Source organism: Tachysurus fulvidraco, chromosome 4 (genome assembly GCF_022655615.1).
Source record: "Tachysurus fulvidraco isolate hzauxx_2018 chromosome 4, HZAU_PFXX_2.0, whole genome shotgun sequence".
Taxonomy (NCBI): Eukaryota; Metazoa; Chordata; class Actinopteri; order Siluriformes; family Bagridae; genus Tachysurus; species Tachysurus fulvidraco.
Window position 1 is genome coordinate 2114825 of NC_062521.1, and position 19864 is coordinate 2134688.

The 19864-nt window shown below is 35.6% G+C and overlaps 1 protein-coding gene across 4 annotated transcripts in view; it reads right to left on the reverse strand.

Annotated features, from left to right (window-relative positions):
- Nucleotides 1-19864, reverse strand: part of LOC113655246 — a 55365-nt gene that overhangs the window by 324 nt on the left and 35177 nt on the right. Inside the window, exons 1-19 of one of the 4 annotated variants that reach the window (XM_027165659.2) lie at nt 10735-11222; nt 9748-9774; nt 8806-9150; nt 8174-8530; nt 7991-8092; nt 7828-7920; nt 7657-7749; nt 5901-5975; nt 5308-5400; nt 4525-4620; nt 4297-4386; nt 4041-4145; nt 3263-3382; nt 2820-2909; nt 2408-2500; nt 2204-2296; nt 479-577; nt 295-313; nt 148-181 (exon numbers count right to left, since the gene is read on the reverse strand). In XM_027165659.2, the coding sequence (XP_027021460.2) occupies nt 148-181; nt 295-313; nt 479-577; nt 2204-2296; nt 2408-2500; nt 2820-2909; nt 3263-3382; nt 4041-4145; nt 4297-4386; nt 4525-4620; nt 5308-5400; nt 5901-5975; nt 7657-7749; nt 7828-7920; nt 7991-8092; nt 8174-8530; nt 8806-9150; nt 9748-9774; nt 10735-10774 (2064 nt within the window). In that variant the 5' untranslated portion in view covers nt 10775-11222. Of the gene's footprint in view, nt 1-147; nt 182-294; nt 314-478; nt 578-2203; nt 2297-2407; nt 2501-2819; nt 2910-3262; nt 3383-4040; nt 4146-4296; nt 4387-4524; nt 4621-5307; nt 5401-5900; nt 5976-7656; nt 7750-7827; nt 7921-7990; nt 8093-8173; nt 8531-8805; nt 9151-9747; nt 9775-10734; nt 11223-12174; nt 13257-13513; nt 13557-13650; nt 13670-13802; nt 13902-14243; nt 14337-14423; nt 14508-14668; nt 14762-15456; nt 15568-16153; nt 16256-16440; nt 16579-16668; nt 16768-16997; nt 17100-17554; nt 17630-17724; nt 17818-17908; nt 18002-18082; nt 18185-19036; nt 19400-19501; nt 19847-19864 lie in introns of those variants that run through there. The other 3 variants (XM_047812872.1, XM_027165653.2, XM_047812873.1) reach the window with 3 other exon arrangements.

Consider the following 19864-nt stretch of genomic DNA (forward strand, 5'->3'; position numbering starts at 1 on the left):
GGTAAATAAAGATGAAAATAAGTTTATGTTTCCTTTATAATAATAATAACAATAATAACAATAATAACAATAATAACAATAATAATAATAATAATAATAATAATAATAATAAGCCATTTGCCATTTTCCTGATTATGGATTTCGTACCTCAGGTTCTGCTCTGCTTTCTTCTTTAAAATGTCTGTTTAAAACAAAGACATACAGCAATTTATCCTGCTCACTGATTGACAGACCCTGCACTAAAACTTGGCATTTGTTGCAATGAATATTTATCAACAACAAACATAAACTTACCTTTCTTTAAATTTCATCCCTGATTCATATAAAGAACACAATGTTAGACATAATTAGTAGAAATTCACAACAAATCACGTTTTCTTTTTCTTTTGTTACTTTTCATTATTTCTGAAAAATTAATTTTTAATCATGTCTCATGATTGTATAGAACTAATAAATAATTTCTCCAGAGAGAACTCACAGGAATCGTAGATTTGTAACATGAGCCACGCAGAACAAAACACAGTTTCAAGTGGTAAAACAATCACACGGAGATCTCCTATAGATCGTGCTCCTTTCCCTGGAAGTCAATAGAACAGTTAAATCTTAACTTGGAGTGTAAATCAAGTCAAAACATTATTTGGAGTGTGAAGGCTAAAATGTTTTTCCTCAGAGACTTTTTTTAAATTGATATTCATTCTGAGTCACAGGCCAGGTGACACACTTGGAACAAAGTACTGTCTGCCCTCGTCCACATATTTGAGCTCAAAGATGTCCGACTGGTGTCTCTGGGATTGACAGGGGAAAGAAATTACCTCTCCTCCTACACTTTGCTTTCTAGAAGTCACAGCCTGCATTCCCAGAGAAACACATGGCCTGAGAGTAACTCTTCCTTTTATAACCGGTGTATATTCACTGAGTAATCTTTATGTTTTGCTCCCAGCTAAACAGATCAGGCATGTAATGTGGAACCATGTTAAAGATATTTCCTTCCATGTTGGATTTCCCACTGAAATGGCTGAATGGGAATTAAACGTTAACTTGAAATGAACACAAAGGTTCATTAGAAGGGGACAAAAGTTAATAAAAAAAGTGAGATTTACTCGATGTGCATGGCAACAACTGCTGCAATGGAAGGTATGTAGATATTCAGAGACCATCAAATGCCCTGGTTCCAATTTAGAAATTTTAGTTATGTAATAATGCAATAAAACAATATATACACATGCATTGTTGTTGATACATGAAAGCAATGTGAAATGTGTATTGAGTTAATGTCTGTGCTAAAAAAAATCAATGTAACACTTTGATCTTCCATAATATTCAAGACAATTGTAGCCTGCTTGGATATTATGTTTAGAACACAACATTGTTTTTGTATGTGACATATATATATATGATGAATGAATTTTTTGTTATGGTTCTGTAATTGCTGTTACGGGCTGTTAATTTTGATGTGTGTGATTGGATGGGGGCGGGTCTTTGTCGTAATGGTGATTGAAGACGAGAAGAGAGAGTCAGACTTTTTTTTTTGTGCTGGAGAGACACGATATTATAAATAGTTTCTGTTCTAGCTTTTTACAGGATACAGCGTCCAGTTTGTTATGGATTATACAGTAGGTAGTGTTCCCGAACTTTCTTTTGCCGCTGAGGGAAAACGTGCTCATGTCTTCATGTATCACCAAAGCTATGTCCGAGTAAACTAAGTGGATTATACTTTCTTTGACCCTGGATTCGAGACTGCAAAGTGACTGTGAGTCTAAGTTTTTTTTCTTCGTGGTTTTTGCCGATTAAAAAGAAGAGGGGGGGGGGGGGGAGCTTATCGCCACAACGCTCACAAGCATCGTCCAGGCCTGCCATGTTTTTTTTTCTGTTTGTTTTACTAAGTTGGCCATGACCATAACATGTTTCAGTGAAAGATATTAGTAAGGTTCAAGTTAGTAAACTTATTACGAATTCTAAGTAGTTTGTTAAATAATAAATGCTTATTGTTCTATTCGTCTTTTTGTCATGTACTTTACCAAATGATTATTTAAGTATTATGTTCCCTGTATATAGTATACTGTGATTTGTGACTTGCCTAAGTTCTTTTTGGATCTAGTTAACGAACCCAGAGTGCTCTTATCGTAAAGGGTGGGATAGGAGTGCTACACAATTATTTAATCAAACACATTTTTTTTCTGTTTGTGACAGAACCATAAAATACCTGCTTTCAGGATCAGTTCTGTGGCGAGAGCGAAGGCACTGACAGTACTGAGAACTACAGCTCCGAACATGTAGATCATCATGTGAAGGAAATCTGTCATTCAGAACATACTGATATTAATGAACATATTTATTAATATGCTAAATATAATAAAATATGCACATTAAAGAGAATAAACAAGTTTCTATAGATTTCTCGACTCACCAGGTAAATATTTAGGATGTTTGAACAAACAAGTTGCTATCAGAACATGGATCAATGGGATCAGAGCAAAATATCCAGAACGATCTGAAACATCTTAAAGATATCACCAAATGGATGAATTCATTAATGATGAAATTTAAGAATTTTGATGTAATTTTACTGTTAAGATTAGCAAAGAATAATGACTGTGGAAATGACTGACTATAAAATATGAGGAGTTCATTATTTCATTACTGATTTAAGTATAATTTTCAAATATGTTATACAAAAGAAATCTATAAAATATTTTAGACTAATGAATATTTTTTTAGAATTTAATTAGAATTTAAATCATACTTGAACTGATTTTCATCTTAGTCTTTGTACCGTTTTAACTAGGAATTTAGAAGCAAATTATTGGGATATTTTGCACCTGTTTCATCCATGTAATGTTTCAGATAATGGAAAGTGATTGCAATAACAGCAACGATTAAAAACGCGACGATGACAGTGCAGCATAAATCTGAAAAGGGAAATAAATTTGGACATGAATCATCAAAACATACAGTCAATGAGAGTCGATGAGAGAGACAAAGTCAATTGTCCTAAATAAAGTAAATTGTACTAATAACTATCAGCTTTACTATAACCTACATCTTGTGATAATCTGCCTCTGTTGTTATTATTACTTTCTATTATTTTCTGTTAGTTACATAATTAAATCAGTGTAACATTATCCAGAAAGAATAATGAATGAAAATGAAATCTACTGTACAATTTATTAGAACAAATCAAAGAACAGAATTTAAGCATGCATGAGCATGATAGAAAAAAACCTAAAATGACAAAAGTTTGATAAAATATGATCATACTTACATCCTATTTTTCTCCATTGAGAGCTGAATCCTTGATTCCGTCCTCGTTGACGCCGCAATAGATAAATGACTCCTATCCAAATAACTATATACATTATAGCCTCAAACAAAAGCACCCATCCTGAAAGTCAGAACCAAACAAACAAAAAACTATTTAATAATGATGAATAAATATATAATAAAGTCCATATTAAAAATACTATATAGAGAAGTAAATAGTAATACACTAAACCAAGTCAAAGCCTCTATAGTCTCAGGTACAAGCTGAGAGGTTTCCTAAGCGCTGCTTATACTGAGGATCTTTGAGAATGTGCTAGAGATTTTTATGGACACAATGACTCGAACACATTATTCTTTTTTTTCTTTTCTCTTGAACAAGTTCATTGTATTGTAAATGTTAGTCTGGATAACGGTGTCTGCTATATAATATAATACAGAAATACAAAACTGAACCAGGAGAATCGTATGTTATTTGCATATTTCCACCTAAGGAAAACACATATTACAACTGTTAACAGCCATCGCTGGCTCTCATACTGTACAATACTGTAAACCATTCGACCAACAATGAATCCAACAAAGCTTGTCTATTTACATAAAAGCACAGAACCCATTCATTTCTCTAGATTTTATTTTGACACTGGTTTAGTCATAACATCTGCCTACATCTCTTCTGATTAGAGAGACTTAGTGTATAGATACTACATTACTAACTTACTAATGTCCTAGACAGCCAAAATATTTTTTTATTTACTCTATATAATATATTAGACACTTACCCATGGATGCATAATCTGTTATCATAATAGCTAGAAAAATGTACAAACATATGAAACTGAGGCTAGAAATCATCACAATAGCAGATGATAGAGCAAGATGCACACCTGAGAAAGAAAAGGAAATATTTCACACATGTGACCAAAACCAACAGCACATTAAACTAGTAAATAAATTAGTCTAAAAAAATGAGACTCTTCTGATTTCTACACTAGCTATACAGTTTATAACGACTTCAAGATTAGTTATAATGCTTACGTGTAAAAGGTTCCCCTTGAAAAAAGTGACTTTGTAGAACGAGGGCAACCATCATCCCCATGAGTGGAGGTGAAATTACCTCAGTGCTGACTAAAGTTTCAGGAGGTGTGTATGGAGTTAAAGAAGATTTAACAGATAAACAGGTTAAATCCATTAATTTGATTACATTCGGTACACTTCATTTTGTCTTCTGAGCTTACAGTATGTATTATTTTAAGTAACACTCACAATTTAACACTTTAGTGGTGTTCATGATAAATCCAAGCAGTGTACCGTTGAATATTTCTAGACACATAGTCAGATATATTTGGAAACTGTAGATAGCTGTGGAACAATGAGGAGCAGATTTAACAAAAATAATGCATGATTTTACCTTAAAAAAAATTAAAGAAACAAAAATTTGGGCGACAAAACGGTAATATTTTATATAAGCCTTATGAATTCTCATTAAATAGGCCATAGGAAAACTCATTTGGAATCAGAGCAAATGATTCTCTGAAGAAACCAAACCCTAAAATTTCACAAATCACAACACTGGTCAAAACCTGAGAGACTTAATTTATCAAGATGGAGATGATTTAGTTAAAAAAAAAAAAAGGAATTCTTCTATTCATGAAAATGAATAAATAAATAAAAATAAGGAAGACCAGTGAACATTCCTGTCAGTATGAATACATAGGAATAGATAGGTGGAAAGTTCATACAAGCTCAAAATAATCTTTAATGATCTTTTCTGTAAAGGGGGTGGGGGTGGATGATTGTTATGTCATGAATGATTTCACAATGCACTAATGATAAGGAACACAAGAAAGAAGCCAACAGTCTGAGAATAAATTATGGGATGAATTAAAAGCAACATGAACAACACTTACATGGAAAACAAACCAAAAAATTCTTTAATTTAAAATAATTCCAAGCAAATTAACCAAGCAAATGTCATCTCCTTTATAAAGAAGCACATTGCATTAGGACACATAAAAGCTTAGTATAGTAAAGTATATTCTTTCTTACCTAATATTTTTGAACTGATGACAGTCACCACTATTACGATTATGAATGCCACTGTTAAAGGAAGCTCACGTATTTTATAATTTTCAAAGAAAACTAAATAAAAGATTGGAAAAAAGAACAATTATTATTTTTGTGTACCTTGTTAAAGAAAAAATGAAGGAAATGAAAGAACTGTTGTTAATGAGTAATGCTTAATCAGTTACTTGATATGTTCACAGTGTAGCAATAATTAGGAAATAATTTTCTTGTACCAGAGCAAATTGCAAGACAATAAATTGTTTTTGGTCTATTAAAAAAAGAGCACATTAACATGGATCAGAATAGCAGCAGCATTCAGGTTATATCTGTTTATATCTTGGATTTAAAGTTTTTTTAGTTTCTGATAAAACCAGACAGTGAACTATGATTTTAATATACAGTATATTGTAGCCCTAGTGGTGATAATGTTTATTACCACAATATACTTTTAAAGAAAGAAAGTAAACAAGCAAGGAAGGAAATTGTATGGTAGCACGAAAAGGTCAATAAATCAGTTTCATTTGGACTATGAAGGAGCACTAAAGCGCCATACGCCTACTTCAGTGTAAACATACTTGAAAATCCGGCCAACGAAATAGCTGAATGGTAAAACGGAACAGCCAAAGCCTTCACTGTTTTTTGTAAACACTCTGTGAAATAAAATAAATGAGCTGTTTATACATGTTCTGTACACATGATGTATAAATGTAGGATCACTTAAAAGCAGCTCTATTGAAGGCAAATATGTAAAACTGTTACAGGTGCATCTCACTAAGTTAGAATGTCATGGAAAAGTCCATTTTTTAATAATAGTAATTCACCTCAAATAGTGAAACTCGTGGATTGTATAAAATTCAGTACACACAGACTGAAGTAGTTTAAGTCTTTGGTAATTTTAATTGTGTTGATTTTGGCTCACATTTAACAAAATTTTAAAAAACCCACTAATTCAAAAAAATTGAATATGGTGACCTGCCATTCAGCTAATCAACTCAAAACACCTGCACAAGTTTCCTGAGGCATCAAAATGGTCTCTCACTTTGGTTCACTAGGCTACACAATCATGGGGAAGACTGTGACCTGACAGATGTCCAGAAGACAATCATTGACACCCTTCATAAGGAGGGTAAGACACAAACATTCATTGTCAAAGAAGCTGTTCATAGAATGCTGTATCCAAGCATGTTAACGGAAAGTTGAGTGGAAGGAAAAAGTGTGGAAGAAAAAGATGCACAACCAATAGAGAGAACCGCAGCATTGAGAGGCTTGTCAAGCAAAATTGACAAAAGAGTTTGGGTGAACTTCACAAGGAATGGACTGAGGCTGGGGTCAAGGCATCAACAGCCACCACACACAGGAATTTGGCTACAGTTGTCGTATTCCTCTTGTTAAGCCACTCCTGATCCACAGACAATGTCAGAGGCATCTTAGCTGGGCTAAGGAGAAGAAGAACTGGACTGTTGCCCAGTGGTCCAAAGTCCTATTTTCAGATGAGAGCAAGTTTTGTATTTTATTTGGAAACCAAGGTCCTTGAGTCTGGAGGAAGGGTGGGAGAAGCTCATGTGTTTAGTTTACAATACAGTTTGTCATGATTTGGGGTGCAATGTTATCTGCTGGTGTTGGTCCACTGTGTTTTTTGGAAAACCAAAGTCACTGCATCAGTTTACCAAGACATTTTAGAGCACTTCATGCTTGCTTCTGATGACCAGCTTTTTAAAGATGCTGATTTCATTTTCCAGCAGGACTGCCCACATTCCGAAAGCACCAAAGGTTGGTTAAATAACCATGGTGTTGGTGTGTTTGACTGGCCAGCAAACTCACCAGATCTGAACCTCATGGAGAATCTATGGCCTCTTGTCAAGAGGAAAATGAGAAACAATAGACCAAAAAATGCAGATGAGCTGAAGGCCATTGTCAAAGAAACCTGGGCTTCCAAACCACCTCAGCAGTGGTGACTGTTCACCTCCATGCCATGCAGAATTGAGGCAGAAGTTAAAGCAAAAGGAGCTCCAACCAAGTACTGAGTACATACCTGTATACAGTAAATGAACATACTTTCCAGAAGGCCAACATTGGTCTTATGAAGTATTCTATTTTTTTGAGAGAGTGAATAGATGTGTTTTTGTGAAATGTGAGCCAAAATCAAAACAAATTAAAGTACCAAAAACTTTAGTCTGTGTGTACTGAATCTATATAATACATGACTTTTACTATTTGAGTTAAATTACTGAAATAAATAAACTTTTCCATTACATTTTTTTTTAAATGCACCTGTACATAGCAATGTTCCTCACGATCCTAAAACAAACAACTGAATAAATAAAGACGTACGTGGTAACCTGCCGAGATAAGAAGAGGTTTTTAACAATATGACAGGCCTCATGATACTGACAGTTGAACAAGTGATGATCTCAGCAAGAAACCCTATAAAAATAAATCAAACCACAGTCAGGAACATGGAAGGTGCCATATAATAATAAAAAAGAGAGGGAAATGATTTACCTTCTGATGACCACAAGCAGAAACTCAAAAACATGCAGATGTTTGGACAGAGGATCAGAAAAATGTGCCTTTTCATGCCCTCTTTGCTAGCAACTAAAAAGATTGATATTTAGATATTTTAATGAGAAAAATATGTTTTTAATGAACTATGTCTGGTGAATACCTTTCTTTCTTAGCAGGATACAAACAGGTCCACAAAATCCCACTGCAATTAACAGTGCAACAGAGCACAACACCAATATCGCTATATGGAGTGCAGCAAAACCTGTAGTAAAAAAGCATGAATAATAAACATCTGGTGAAGATCTAAACATCTTCTGCAGAAAGACATCATCGGGTACATTACCTACACCTTGAAGAACCACAGTGGTTCGTCCTGACATGTTCCTGGTGTGGACCTCACATGTGAATTCTCCTTTATCTTCCATCTTTACATCCATCAGTTTTAAAGAGAAGTTTCCATTCGGGATTTCAGAAGAAAACAAATCAACTCTCCCGTGATAACTCTCATGTGAGGAGTCTGGGAAAATCTTATTGTCTTGATATAATAGGACGAGGATCTCTGGGTCTCTGTTTGTCTTCTTCCAGGTCACTTCCTCGATCTCGCTGGCTGGTACACGTGAATCTACAGAACAGTTCAGTATGACATCCTCACCCTTAGAGGCAAAGATGTTTTGGTCTGCCCCAGTCACCACAAGACCACCTGAAAGAAATAATGTAATAAATAAAATCTATACACAGAACTAAAATGTCTCCTGAACTTAAGGTGTAAGATGTGATGTATGACATAGACAGGGCAGACAGGACATAGACAGGAACAAGCAGCAGAGTAGAGAGTATGCAAAGTAATGGAGAGTAGTGTTAGGGGTCAGGGGTTAAGGTGGGGGTTAAGATTAGGATCCAGCAATACAGAAATGAGTTGAAGAATAATTAAAGAGACACAAAAACTCTAAATGGTATTTACTTGTAATTACTTACTGATATTACTAACTTCCATTATGACCTCACTGGACTCTTGGGCTGTATTTACTTTACATCTGTAACCTCCAGTGTCTTCTTCAACCACATTTTTGAGTAAGATGGAGAAATTCCCTTTTGTGATCTCATGTGGAAAAAAGTCCACTCTGCCTCTAAACCCCTGACTCTGGAGATCTGGCCGACTTTTTCCTTGTTGGAAGAGACCGACTAGGGAATTGGAATCCGTCTTTCTCCATTCCACCTGCAGACCTTCCAGAGGCAGTGGGCTTTCAACAAAGCATGGCAGGAGAACCGAACCTCCCAGCTGGGCCACAACCGGACACGAGGGACCGTGGACATGGAGACCTGGATCCATACAAATTTATACATGCAATTATAGGAGCAAAAGGGAATCAGATTCTAAAAACAAAAAAGCAAATAAATATATAGAACAAACACCCATGTTAATCCCACCTCTGCTTCTAAGACTTCACCAACAATATATAATGGAAACCCTGCCCCATTTTATCATATTGGTCTAGGACAAAGATGACATTAGAAATCTTGTAAAGAAACTTCAATACAGTGAAACATTGCCCAAGAGACCATCAGTGGCAGCTTGGCAGTGCTGGAGCTTGAACGCCGATCCTCTTATAAACAACCCAGAGCCTTAACCACTCAAGCCACCACTGCACCAGAGATCAGGTTTCAAAATTTTAATGGCAGAACTGTGCAGAGTGCAGAATCAAGCCTAAAATCTAAAGCTCTTCAAAGGCTCACTGGATAGAACTTATACATGATCAAACATCTGGAACAGCTAACTGAGAGCCTATTATGAGGTCACTGCTGTCACATGTGATCCACAACCCATACAGAGCATGTCCAGATGTTAACCACTGCTATTGGTGGATATTTGGCTTTTACAAAATCACAGTTACACCTTTTGAAACTAATGAGCCTTACCTTCATGTCCAACAGCAAAGGCAAGCACTAAGAAAAAGAAGAAAAATGTCAGTTTTACTTACAGTAGCAAAACAATCCACTAAGTAAAAGGGAAGATGTGAGGCATGTCAGACTCAGACAGATGGAAACTGAATACACCTCACTTTTTCATTTGGTAGGATGCAATGAATAACTGACATGATCCAGTACAGTACGGTTTAAAGTACAGATAAAGATCTGATTAGTAGAGAAAATTTAACTCCTATAATTCGCCATCAAAAAAGTAAGGCAAAAAGTTAGAAAGCAATCCCGATTTCAAATAAAAAAAATGCACCCTGAACTATTAATAATTTCTATTCTCATAATGAATAGAATTTAAAAAGAATCACAAGAATCACAAGGTCGGATATTGTACAAACAATAATACAAACAAATATTGCTCTCTATTATACAGCTTTATTGTAAATTGTGTGGTAAAGAAATAGTGATAAGGCTTTTTTCAATGACCTGAGCAGGTATGTGAAACTTTTTTTAACTCAAGGTGTCAAAAACCTTCCTGACTTAGTGTCAATGTTGCTCTTCTGTGTTTTAAGGAAATTGTTTCAGCAAAACACTTATGGAGTGAGCACGAGTTAGTTAGAGCAGTAAAAAAGCTCACCATTATAAACAGTATTTGGCCGAGATTCAGCAAGGACGCAATGGTTGTTCAAAATGTTGTACGCATTATTATAATATTACTTTACCAAACCCAGTTACTGGGAATAACCTGTTATATTCTGTCTATGAAGCCCTTGTGCTGTGTGGAAAATGAAAATAAGACTTTCTTCTTCTACTTCTATTAACTTTGTTTCAGTCAGACAGAAACTCTCAATCATAACAAAATCAAGGTCTGTGCAAGTCAGACAGTTTCTTTATAATTGTTACTTGCTTTATGACACATCCATAGCTTATTATTCATTACATCTGCATGAAAACATCTCGCACGTGGTGTATATAGTAAACACTTACCTGTAACAGTGCGAAAAAGAACAATAGCATTTCTTAACATTATCTTGCATTGATTCCTGGATACATTCAGGAAGGTTTTTCAATCTGCAAACTTTGCCCCCTCCAAACTTGCCTGGAAGGCAATTAATGCCACCTGCTGGTAAAAAACACAGACTAGAATTGTGTCCTACAGACTCATGCACTCATATACACTTAGGTCTGATTTTATTCAATCTGAAGGGGTTAGACACGCAGGTAGTGAGACATGCAGACAGTGACACACATGGGCAGAGAGAAACAAAGACAGGGAGACAGAAGGGCAGACAGAAGGACAAACAGTGAGACACACGGTCAGTGAGACAGGCAGACAGTCAGACACACAGACAGTGACACACACGGGCAGAGAGAAATAAAAACAGACAGATGGGAAGACAGACACACAAACAGTGAGACACATGGACAAAGAGCCAGGCAGGCAGTGATGCACACAGATAGTGAGACACATGGGAAGAGAGAAACAGACAGTGAGAGTGGTTTATTAACCTTGATTAGTGGGTGTGATTTATTAACCTCGATAAGTCGGCGTCATTTATTAACCTTGATAAGTGGGAGTGGTTTCTTAACCTTTGTTTGAACACACATCAGTTTTTCATAGTGTGATTTTATATTGTTGCCGTTTAGTGTTTTTTTTAAACCTATGGCAGTACAAAACCTAGAATTAGACTATGCCAATATTTGAACTAAAGCTGTAACTTTGCTGAGTGAACTGTGAATTGCAATCTGCTGCCACGTCTTCCACCTTCTTCTCGTACACAATTGATTATTGAATGAAAATCTAAACTCTGTCCATGAACAGATGCTGGTCTCCCATGAGGGAATCATTTATTTAAAGACCTCCTCCTCAGCGCTATCCCATGGGCAGAAGCAGCAGTGGTGGGTGCAGAACGGTCTTACCTCCTGGCAGTGTGAAATGGGAATCGTCGTTGACCTGACAGAATAGCGGAGATCCAGGCACCTCATGATATTGTTATAAAGTCTAATGGAAGAAGTTGTAGATCCCATGTGAATATATCCATTTTGTCTGCCCCAGTCACCACAAGACCACCTAAAAGAAAGAATGCAATACATAAAAGTAGTGTTAGGGGTCAGGGGTTAGGAGTAAAGTGAGGGTTAAGGTTAGGATCAAATTCAAATTACTACATAACATTGGATTATACACTGAAAGGCATTTTTTATCCAATTGCATGCAGACATTATATTTTAATCTATATTTTATATATATGTTGTTTATTCAGGAAGTAAAAGGTACTTTGATTAAGAGTAAACTGCATTTGGCAGCCAATCCAGGAAGTAGCAGCAACATTATCAGGTATGCTGCAGGACTAGATTTATTGTTCATTGGAAAAAAAATAGTTGAAAACAAAAAATAATTAAAAAAAAAAAAAAAGATGAGACGAGAAATATACTCATCAGTATTTGCTTTATTTTGGACATAAATATTACAGTAGAATGGCAATCCATATTAATATCCACTGTATTTCTCTTCCAATAACTCAAGTAAACAACAATGATAAATTCAACACACAATTCTACCAACAAGAGAATAAAACCTTTTAGAACCATGTGCATAATGTGAGGCTATAAAGGTTTTATAATAAGTACAAATATGTCCAGAAATTATTTTATTTGGTTAAAATGAATGTCAAAAACATATCAAAGAATTCAAACAGTAGTAAAATACAGTAATGGCATGAGTAAAAAAAAACCCCAACTCAATTCCACAAACAAACAACAAAACAGTTACCCATGTAAACACATTAGGTCTGCTTTGTTTTAGTTCTGAATTCCATAAATCTGCTACCTGACCATTTCAAATGGAAAAAGAAATCAGAGGCCACAGAGGATATACACAGCAAAGCTCCAGATTAAAATATCGACTTGTTAATTTTAGATTGATAAGGATTTCTCTTCATAAAATAAAATTACAGCAATTTGAAAACTAATGGCAGTACAAAGTGAACAAAGGTTGAAAATGTGGCGTCTTTGTCTGAAATCCATAAATCTGCTTTATTACAATTTAAAAAGAAAAATACATTTTTAGACATAACTTGCTATTCCATAATGTTAAAATGAAGCATCTTTATTTATAGTGTGAAGGGTCCAATATACTGAAGACTTAAACAACAAACTACTTTTACTATACAAGACAGAAGCAATTTGAAAAGTGGTAACAAAAAAGTGGAATGGGTTAAACATCTAGGATTAAATGGAAGTAACTTACTTGTACTGTAGATGGTTAAGGATAAAATGTCTGTAAACATTTGTTAAAACAGAAATGAACTAGAGTGATAAGGGCGGAAACAGGACAGTAATCAAACATTAGTCCTTTATGAGCTGGAAATTTATGATAATTTCACAATGTTTCTTTAGAACATATAGCCAGTTTCTTCAATAATCCACTGATGAGGTGTGGGTTATAATATTCCATGTAGATTCATAGTTTATTGATCTCAGATACGTTGGACAGGAAGAGCCTCCATTTCCTAAAGAATTTCAGAAACAAACAAGTCATATGACCACACAAATAAATGATTTTTTTTTGTACAAAATAGTATTATTATTTTTTTTAAAGGAATGGAGGAGAGATAAATGTTTTTGAAGCATTTGTGTGATTATGTGTATTAGCCCAATTGTCTTTTATAATTTAAAATTTCAAAATTAAACAATAAATCAAAGCAAAATAAATCAAAATCACACTATCAGATCTTTGAATATAAACATTTTTAGGAAAGTGCCATACCTCAGGTGCTGGTACTCTATCATCTTCAAAATTCTTTTTTATTCTGTTTAAACAAAAACAAAGTGGAAAAGTCACGAATTTAATTGTTTGTTTTACCTGGGATCAACAAATTAACAAAAACAAACAAAAAAGCTTACCGGACTTGTAATCTCATCCCTGTATCATATACAGAACACATTTAATTATAAACACAATTTATATATTACATATATGACATATGTACAAACACACACACATATATATATATAAATGTGCAGAAACTAAATAAATTGCTTTAGACATTACTCACATGCACTATAGGTTTGCAAAGCAAGCCAAGCCATAACGAACGCAGTTTCAAACGGTAAAACGATCACACGTAGATCTTCTACAGTCCGTGCTCCTTTCCCTAGAAGCCATTACTACAGATAAGTCTCACATTTATTGAATACTTACAGCATATTAACAGACAAACATTAAACTTTTAGAAAAGCTTATTCAAAAAGATTCCAGTTCTGATGACATAACACATGACGGTTCACAGGACATGACCTGGCAACCGGGTGAAATAAGGATATATTTAGATCAAGATTTAACCAGAGATTTATTTAAAAATAAAATCCTGACAGCAGCAACCGGATGGGAAGACCAACCAAACTGCTGCTCTACTAACAAACCATGGCACATTCAACTGACTTCAAACTTAATAGTAATATTTCGGTTAACGTGGCATGATGCGGTGTTCTGGTACCTGATTTTAGAAATAGTTCCATGACAAGAACGAGTGAATTTACAACAACGAGTCCTACAGATCCAAACATGAAGATCATAACATGAAGAAACTCTGAAATAAAGAAGATCTTTTATTACCTATGTTTTATTTTTTTCCTTGAAATCAAACATAATATACGTAGGAGATTTTTATACTCACCAGGCAAATGTGTTGGATGTTTGAACAACGATGTTGCTGCTAAAACATGGAGTAAAATGACCAAAGCCACATATCCAGCACGATCTAAAAGCATCACCAAGTCATTTCATGTAAATTAAAAAAGCTCCACCTTTTGAACTGAGAAAAGTGTCTATTTAATGTTCCACAAAAACAATGTTAGATAAGTGAAATTATAATAGGTAAAAGGTTTTAGGCGTATAACTGTACTTCAGGTTATTCAGTACCTTTTTTATGTTCCAAGGCCTCCATAGCAAAATGAAGGCAGAGTGCACCAATTGCACTGATTAGAAACAAGACAATGACAACGCAACACAAATCTGACAATAGAAAAAGAAACATTTAATATAATTCAAAATGAACTTTGAAAATTACAAATGATAACGTTAATAGACTTCCTTTATAAGAATTACTAGAAGAGTAATTGGGTGGGGTAGTGGTTGAGTTGTTGGGTGTTGGTTGGGTGGTGGCGTCGGTGGTTGAGTTGTTGGGTGATAGTGGGGTGGTGGTGTTGTGTGGTGGTTGGCTGGAGGTGTTGAAGGGGGTTTGAGTTTAAGGATCCTTACTCTCTGTCTGGAGTTTGCAGTTGGGTAGACACTCAGAGTAGGCCCCCTTCTAGTTCATGTGGTTTGGCAATGTTACAAGTTTAGCTGCCTGCTCGGCTCCACTCAGGATCTACTGTAAAGATTATATCTAAAAGCAAGTTTGGCGATTGATAGGGATCCCTCATAGATAGTAGTAGTAGATGGAGTATATATAGATTGCTCCAGGTTTCTGCTTCAAGGCTTGTTGCTAATGTGTGAAAACGGTTGCCTTTAACAGTTTTCTGATTTCAGAAGGGTCTTGAACAGCTGAACTAAAAGACTGAAGAGTTGAATTTTTCAGTTGGAAAAAATTAGTACAGGTGGTATCATTAAAACAGTAGGTTCAACCTAGCTTTTAAAACAAATGCAGGGGTGGACAGGGTGTCAAAGTTCCTCTGGATTTGCAAATTATTAGAGAGAACCATACTTACATCCAAGCCCTTTCCGTTGGGAGCAACATCCTTGTCGTTGACTTCGCAGCAGAGCAATCACTGCTAGCCACGCAATGATATAGATTACCGACTCAACTGGAAATATCCATACTAAAACCAGGAACATTCATTTGTTTTTAAATATACATTTACATAAATATACATAAACTGGGTTAATAATATTGAGATGATATGAGGTTATATTAAGTGAGACACATTGGTACTCATTAATTTTCCACTGTTCCATTTGGAATAAAGAATTTAGAATAAAACATGATGGGGAAAAATTAAATCACAATTCCACAGACTACTCGACTATGTCCAGGAGACAATGTTTAGAAGCTCGTTGATACCCCAGTCCTGGTGTGGGAGGAGATCCCCAGAAAACATCCACCATGCCCACAGGTGCAAGCTTAGGTACACAGGCATGTGGTGGCCATGTACAGTACTGACTTATATTATAAGTTGTGTATTATATGAGTTGCTATGATGATATTCAGGCAACATTTATTAGACTTTGATTAGATTTTTGGTGTGATTTCGATTCCAAATCCCAGTGGGTTGATTGTGGTTTCCATTGTCCATCACCACATCCTTTTTGTTCTCAACAAATTACACAATGTATATAAGTAAAATTTTAATATTTAATTCACCAGGATCCAATGTGCGATTTCCTAAATTTTACTGAGCTTCTTACCTTTGGTAAAATCTTGAAGGATAAATCCCATGAGCACAAAAAATGATATATCCAGCAGGCTGAACAAAATCACAAAAACAGATGCCACAGCAATATGCAGACCTGAGATAATAAAAATTAGATGCATCATGTTTCACATCCGCTCAATTTCTGACAGACTTACAGAATACAAATTCCGTAAAAAAGTAAAATATGTAATAACTTATTCCATGTACCAAATATAAGAAATGTACTACAGTATATTCAATACTATATATTAAAATATAAAACAAATGATGGACACTTACACCCAAAAGGTTTTTGCTGAAAGTAATGCTTTTGAAAAAACAGAATCATCATCAGTGCCATGATGAGAGGTGGCAATGTTGCAACTATCGGTATTTTGTTGATGCATGGATTGTTCACAATAAGGATTGCACAAAGGTCTGAAAGATGTGCAGTAGGTGACCAATAAATATAAAGCAGCATGCTAAGACTTCAATTCCAAACTTCAACATACAATAAAAATAACTTACCAAAATTAGCGTTATTAGATTGATGGATGAAAAGAGCAAGCAAAGCAACATTGAAGGTTTCGAGGCACACAATCGAAAATATATTCAGATCAATAACAGCTGCAGAAGAATAAATGGGAACTTTTTGTAATTGGTTTTACTGGTTATATTTTATTTTCAGTTTTGCAGAGAAGTACACAAAGGCTAGCTTTAAATCTAAACTTCTCTTACCAGCATATTTATGTTACAGAATGAACAATTTGGAATGGGTTATTTTTCAGAAATCCAGATGAAGGTTAATTTATTGAACACTATAATGAAATAGATACACAATGCAAATTGATTCTTACCTAAAACGACAGCAGCGACGACTGACACGGATATTACCACCGCCATTAATGTTTTCATATGTTCATATGCTGTCTGGGCCTGAAGTAGATTATCAAAAAAAACTAAAAGTAAAGTAAAAACAAAGAAAATCAATAATAAATATGATTAATTATTCAATATTCATTCATTAATTATTAACATACATACTTTACAGAACAGAGGAATTCCTTTCTTCGCATATACTGTACCAGCAATGTGCGGCACCCCTGGATAGGGTTAGTGGCCTTGCTCACAGTCTAATGGTAGCGACTTGGAGTTGATAAAGCTTAAACTACGACTTTCCAATCAACAACTCAAAGTCTTAACCACTTAAATCAACACAGCCCTCATTTTTTTGTAAAATGGTGGCAACAAACTTGTTCTCTCATGTAAAGCAGACTAAGGTATTCTACTGGAACATTTCTACTTCTATAATTCAAATTATATACACAATTTCCATATAGATTTCTTTATACTCGTTAGCAACATTATCAGAATAGCAACGATGGATTTATTTCACATGAAAGGTTTTACTTACGTGAACATGAAGCCACTGCTGGTATCAAGTAGTAAAGAGGTACAGCCAAAGCTTTCACATATTTCTGCACACGCTCTATTAAATAAATTAGCAAGGTTACTTGTTATATTTAAACGTAATGTAGTTTTATACAAAGCATGTAGTGACCAAAATATTTAAATGGCACTTACCGGGTAATCTGTCAAGATAAGGTGCGGTCTTTATCAGCATTATGGGCCGTCCAATACTGACAGCTGAACAAGCGACGATCTCTGAGAAAATCCCTGTAGTAGGAAATCAAAGCAAAATTCCGACATTTATTATATGCGAAGTCCCAAATCTGTTGGAAATGCAAATAACTGGCCATTAAGTTACCTTCTGATGACCACAATCCAAAAGCAACACAGATGCAGATATTTGGACAAAGAGTTAGCAAAGCGTACATCGTCATGTATTTCCTGTTAGTAACTGGGAGAAAAATGATTCATATATAGATATGATTGCAAGACAATTTTCCCATAGCATATAAACAGTGTGCTGTAAAAGTACCTTTCCTTCTCAACTTGTTGAAAACAGGAACACACAATCCAACTGAAAGCACCAGTGCAACAGAGCACAACACCAATATGGACACATGAAGTGCCGATAAACCTGTAGTGATGCAATGATAAAGCAGAAGTTTTAACTCTGAGGCATTTTAACTGGCATAATGATTTAGCCGCAGTGATGTAATAGGCTTGTGATTTTAACCTAAATTGCATATTTATGCTTATATACCGGACAGATGCAAAAAGCATTTCACTGCATGTTGTACCCTGTATATTTGATTTGATTTTAAAAGTCCCATAACGCAAATGCAAATATGCAGATGACATCACTAAAATACACATAATGCAATTCTCCTTAGTCAGCCAAGTGATAATATTTGACCCATAATGGAATTCAGCAAAATGGGTCGAGGGTATTGTCGCAACCATAATGCATTTGCAATTATGCAAAAAAATGCAACATGGCTGCAGTAGTTTGTACTGTTTATGGTCTGTTGGATCCTGCTTACCGAGTGTGTATGTGGGAAATTTGATCAGGAATTTCACATACATTCAAATGGAGAGATGACTCCTGAGCATTCTGACAGGTATCTGTGTGAGGATTAGTTAGTTGTCAAAAATATCCCTGTGGAGGCAGCAAATCTATATAGTGTCTGTTTCTTCCCCAGTCTCATTTTATCATTTTGGGAATTTGCACATTCCGCAAATTGTAAATTCCGCTTGATGTGTACATTCCCAAATGGGATTTCCTGACTTTGTGGACTGAGTGGAAACAATGTCTATACATCAGATCTACTCCCTCAGACGTATGAGAGGACATTTGATACAAGCGTGTCAGCATGCATCTATGGCTTTCAAACCACAGTTTTTGGCCACATGCCTGACGTTCAAGAGCAATAGCACACCTGTCCCTATGATACAGATATCCGAATGGGAAAGAAACAAGAGGTATTACCAATTCTTTGCAGAACCAAACTGGTACGTCCTGACATGTTCCTGGTGTGGACCTCACACATGAACTCTCCTTTATCTTCAAACTTTACATCCATCAGCTTAAGCGAGAAGTTTCCTTTCGGGATTTCAGAAGAAAATAAATCAACTCTCCCCCAATATCTCTCATGTGAGGAGTCTGTAAAGATCGTCTTGTCTTGATAAAGCAGGACAGATATGTCATGTTCTCTCTCTCTGCCCATTTTTTTCCAGGTCACTTCTTCAATCTCGCTGGCTAGTACATGTAAATTTACAGAGCAATTCAGTACAATGTCGTGACCCGCAGGGGCAAAGATGGCTCGGTCTGACCCAGTCACCACAAAACTCCCTAAAAGAAAGAATGCATCTGACTGTTGATCATATTTTTGTGATGTGCTTTATTTGCATTGTAACTGTATTTGTATAGATAGATGGACAGACGGTTACTTACGGATATTACTAACTTCCATTATGACCTCACTGGAGTCTTGGGCTGTATTTACTTTACATCTGTAACCTCCAGCGTCTTCTTCAATCACATTTTTGAGTAAGATGGAGAAGTTCCCTTTTGTGAGCTCATGTGGAAAAAAGTCCACTCTGCCTCTAAACATCTGACTCTGGAGATCTGGCCAACTTTTTCCTTGTTGGAAGAGACCGACTAGAGAATCGGAATCCTTCCTTCTCCATTCCACCTGCAGACCTTCCAGAGGCAGTGGGATTTCAACAAAGCATGGCAGGAGAACCGAACCTCCCAGCTGGGCCACAACTGGACCCGAGGGACCATGGACATAGAGACCTTGATCCATGCAAAATC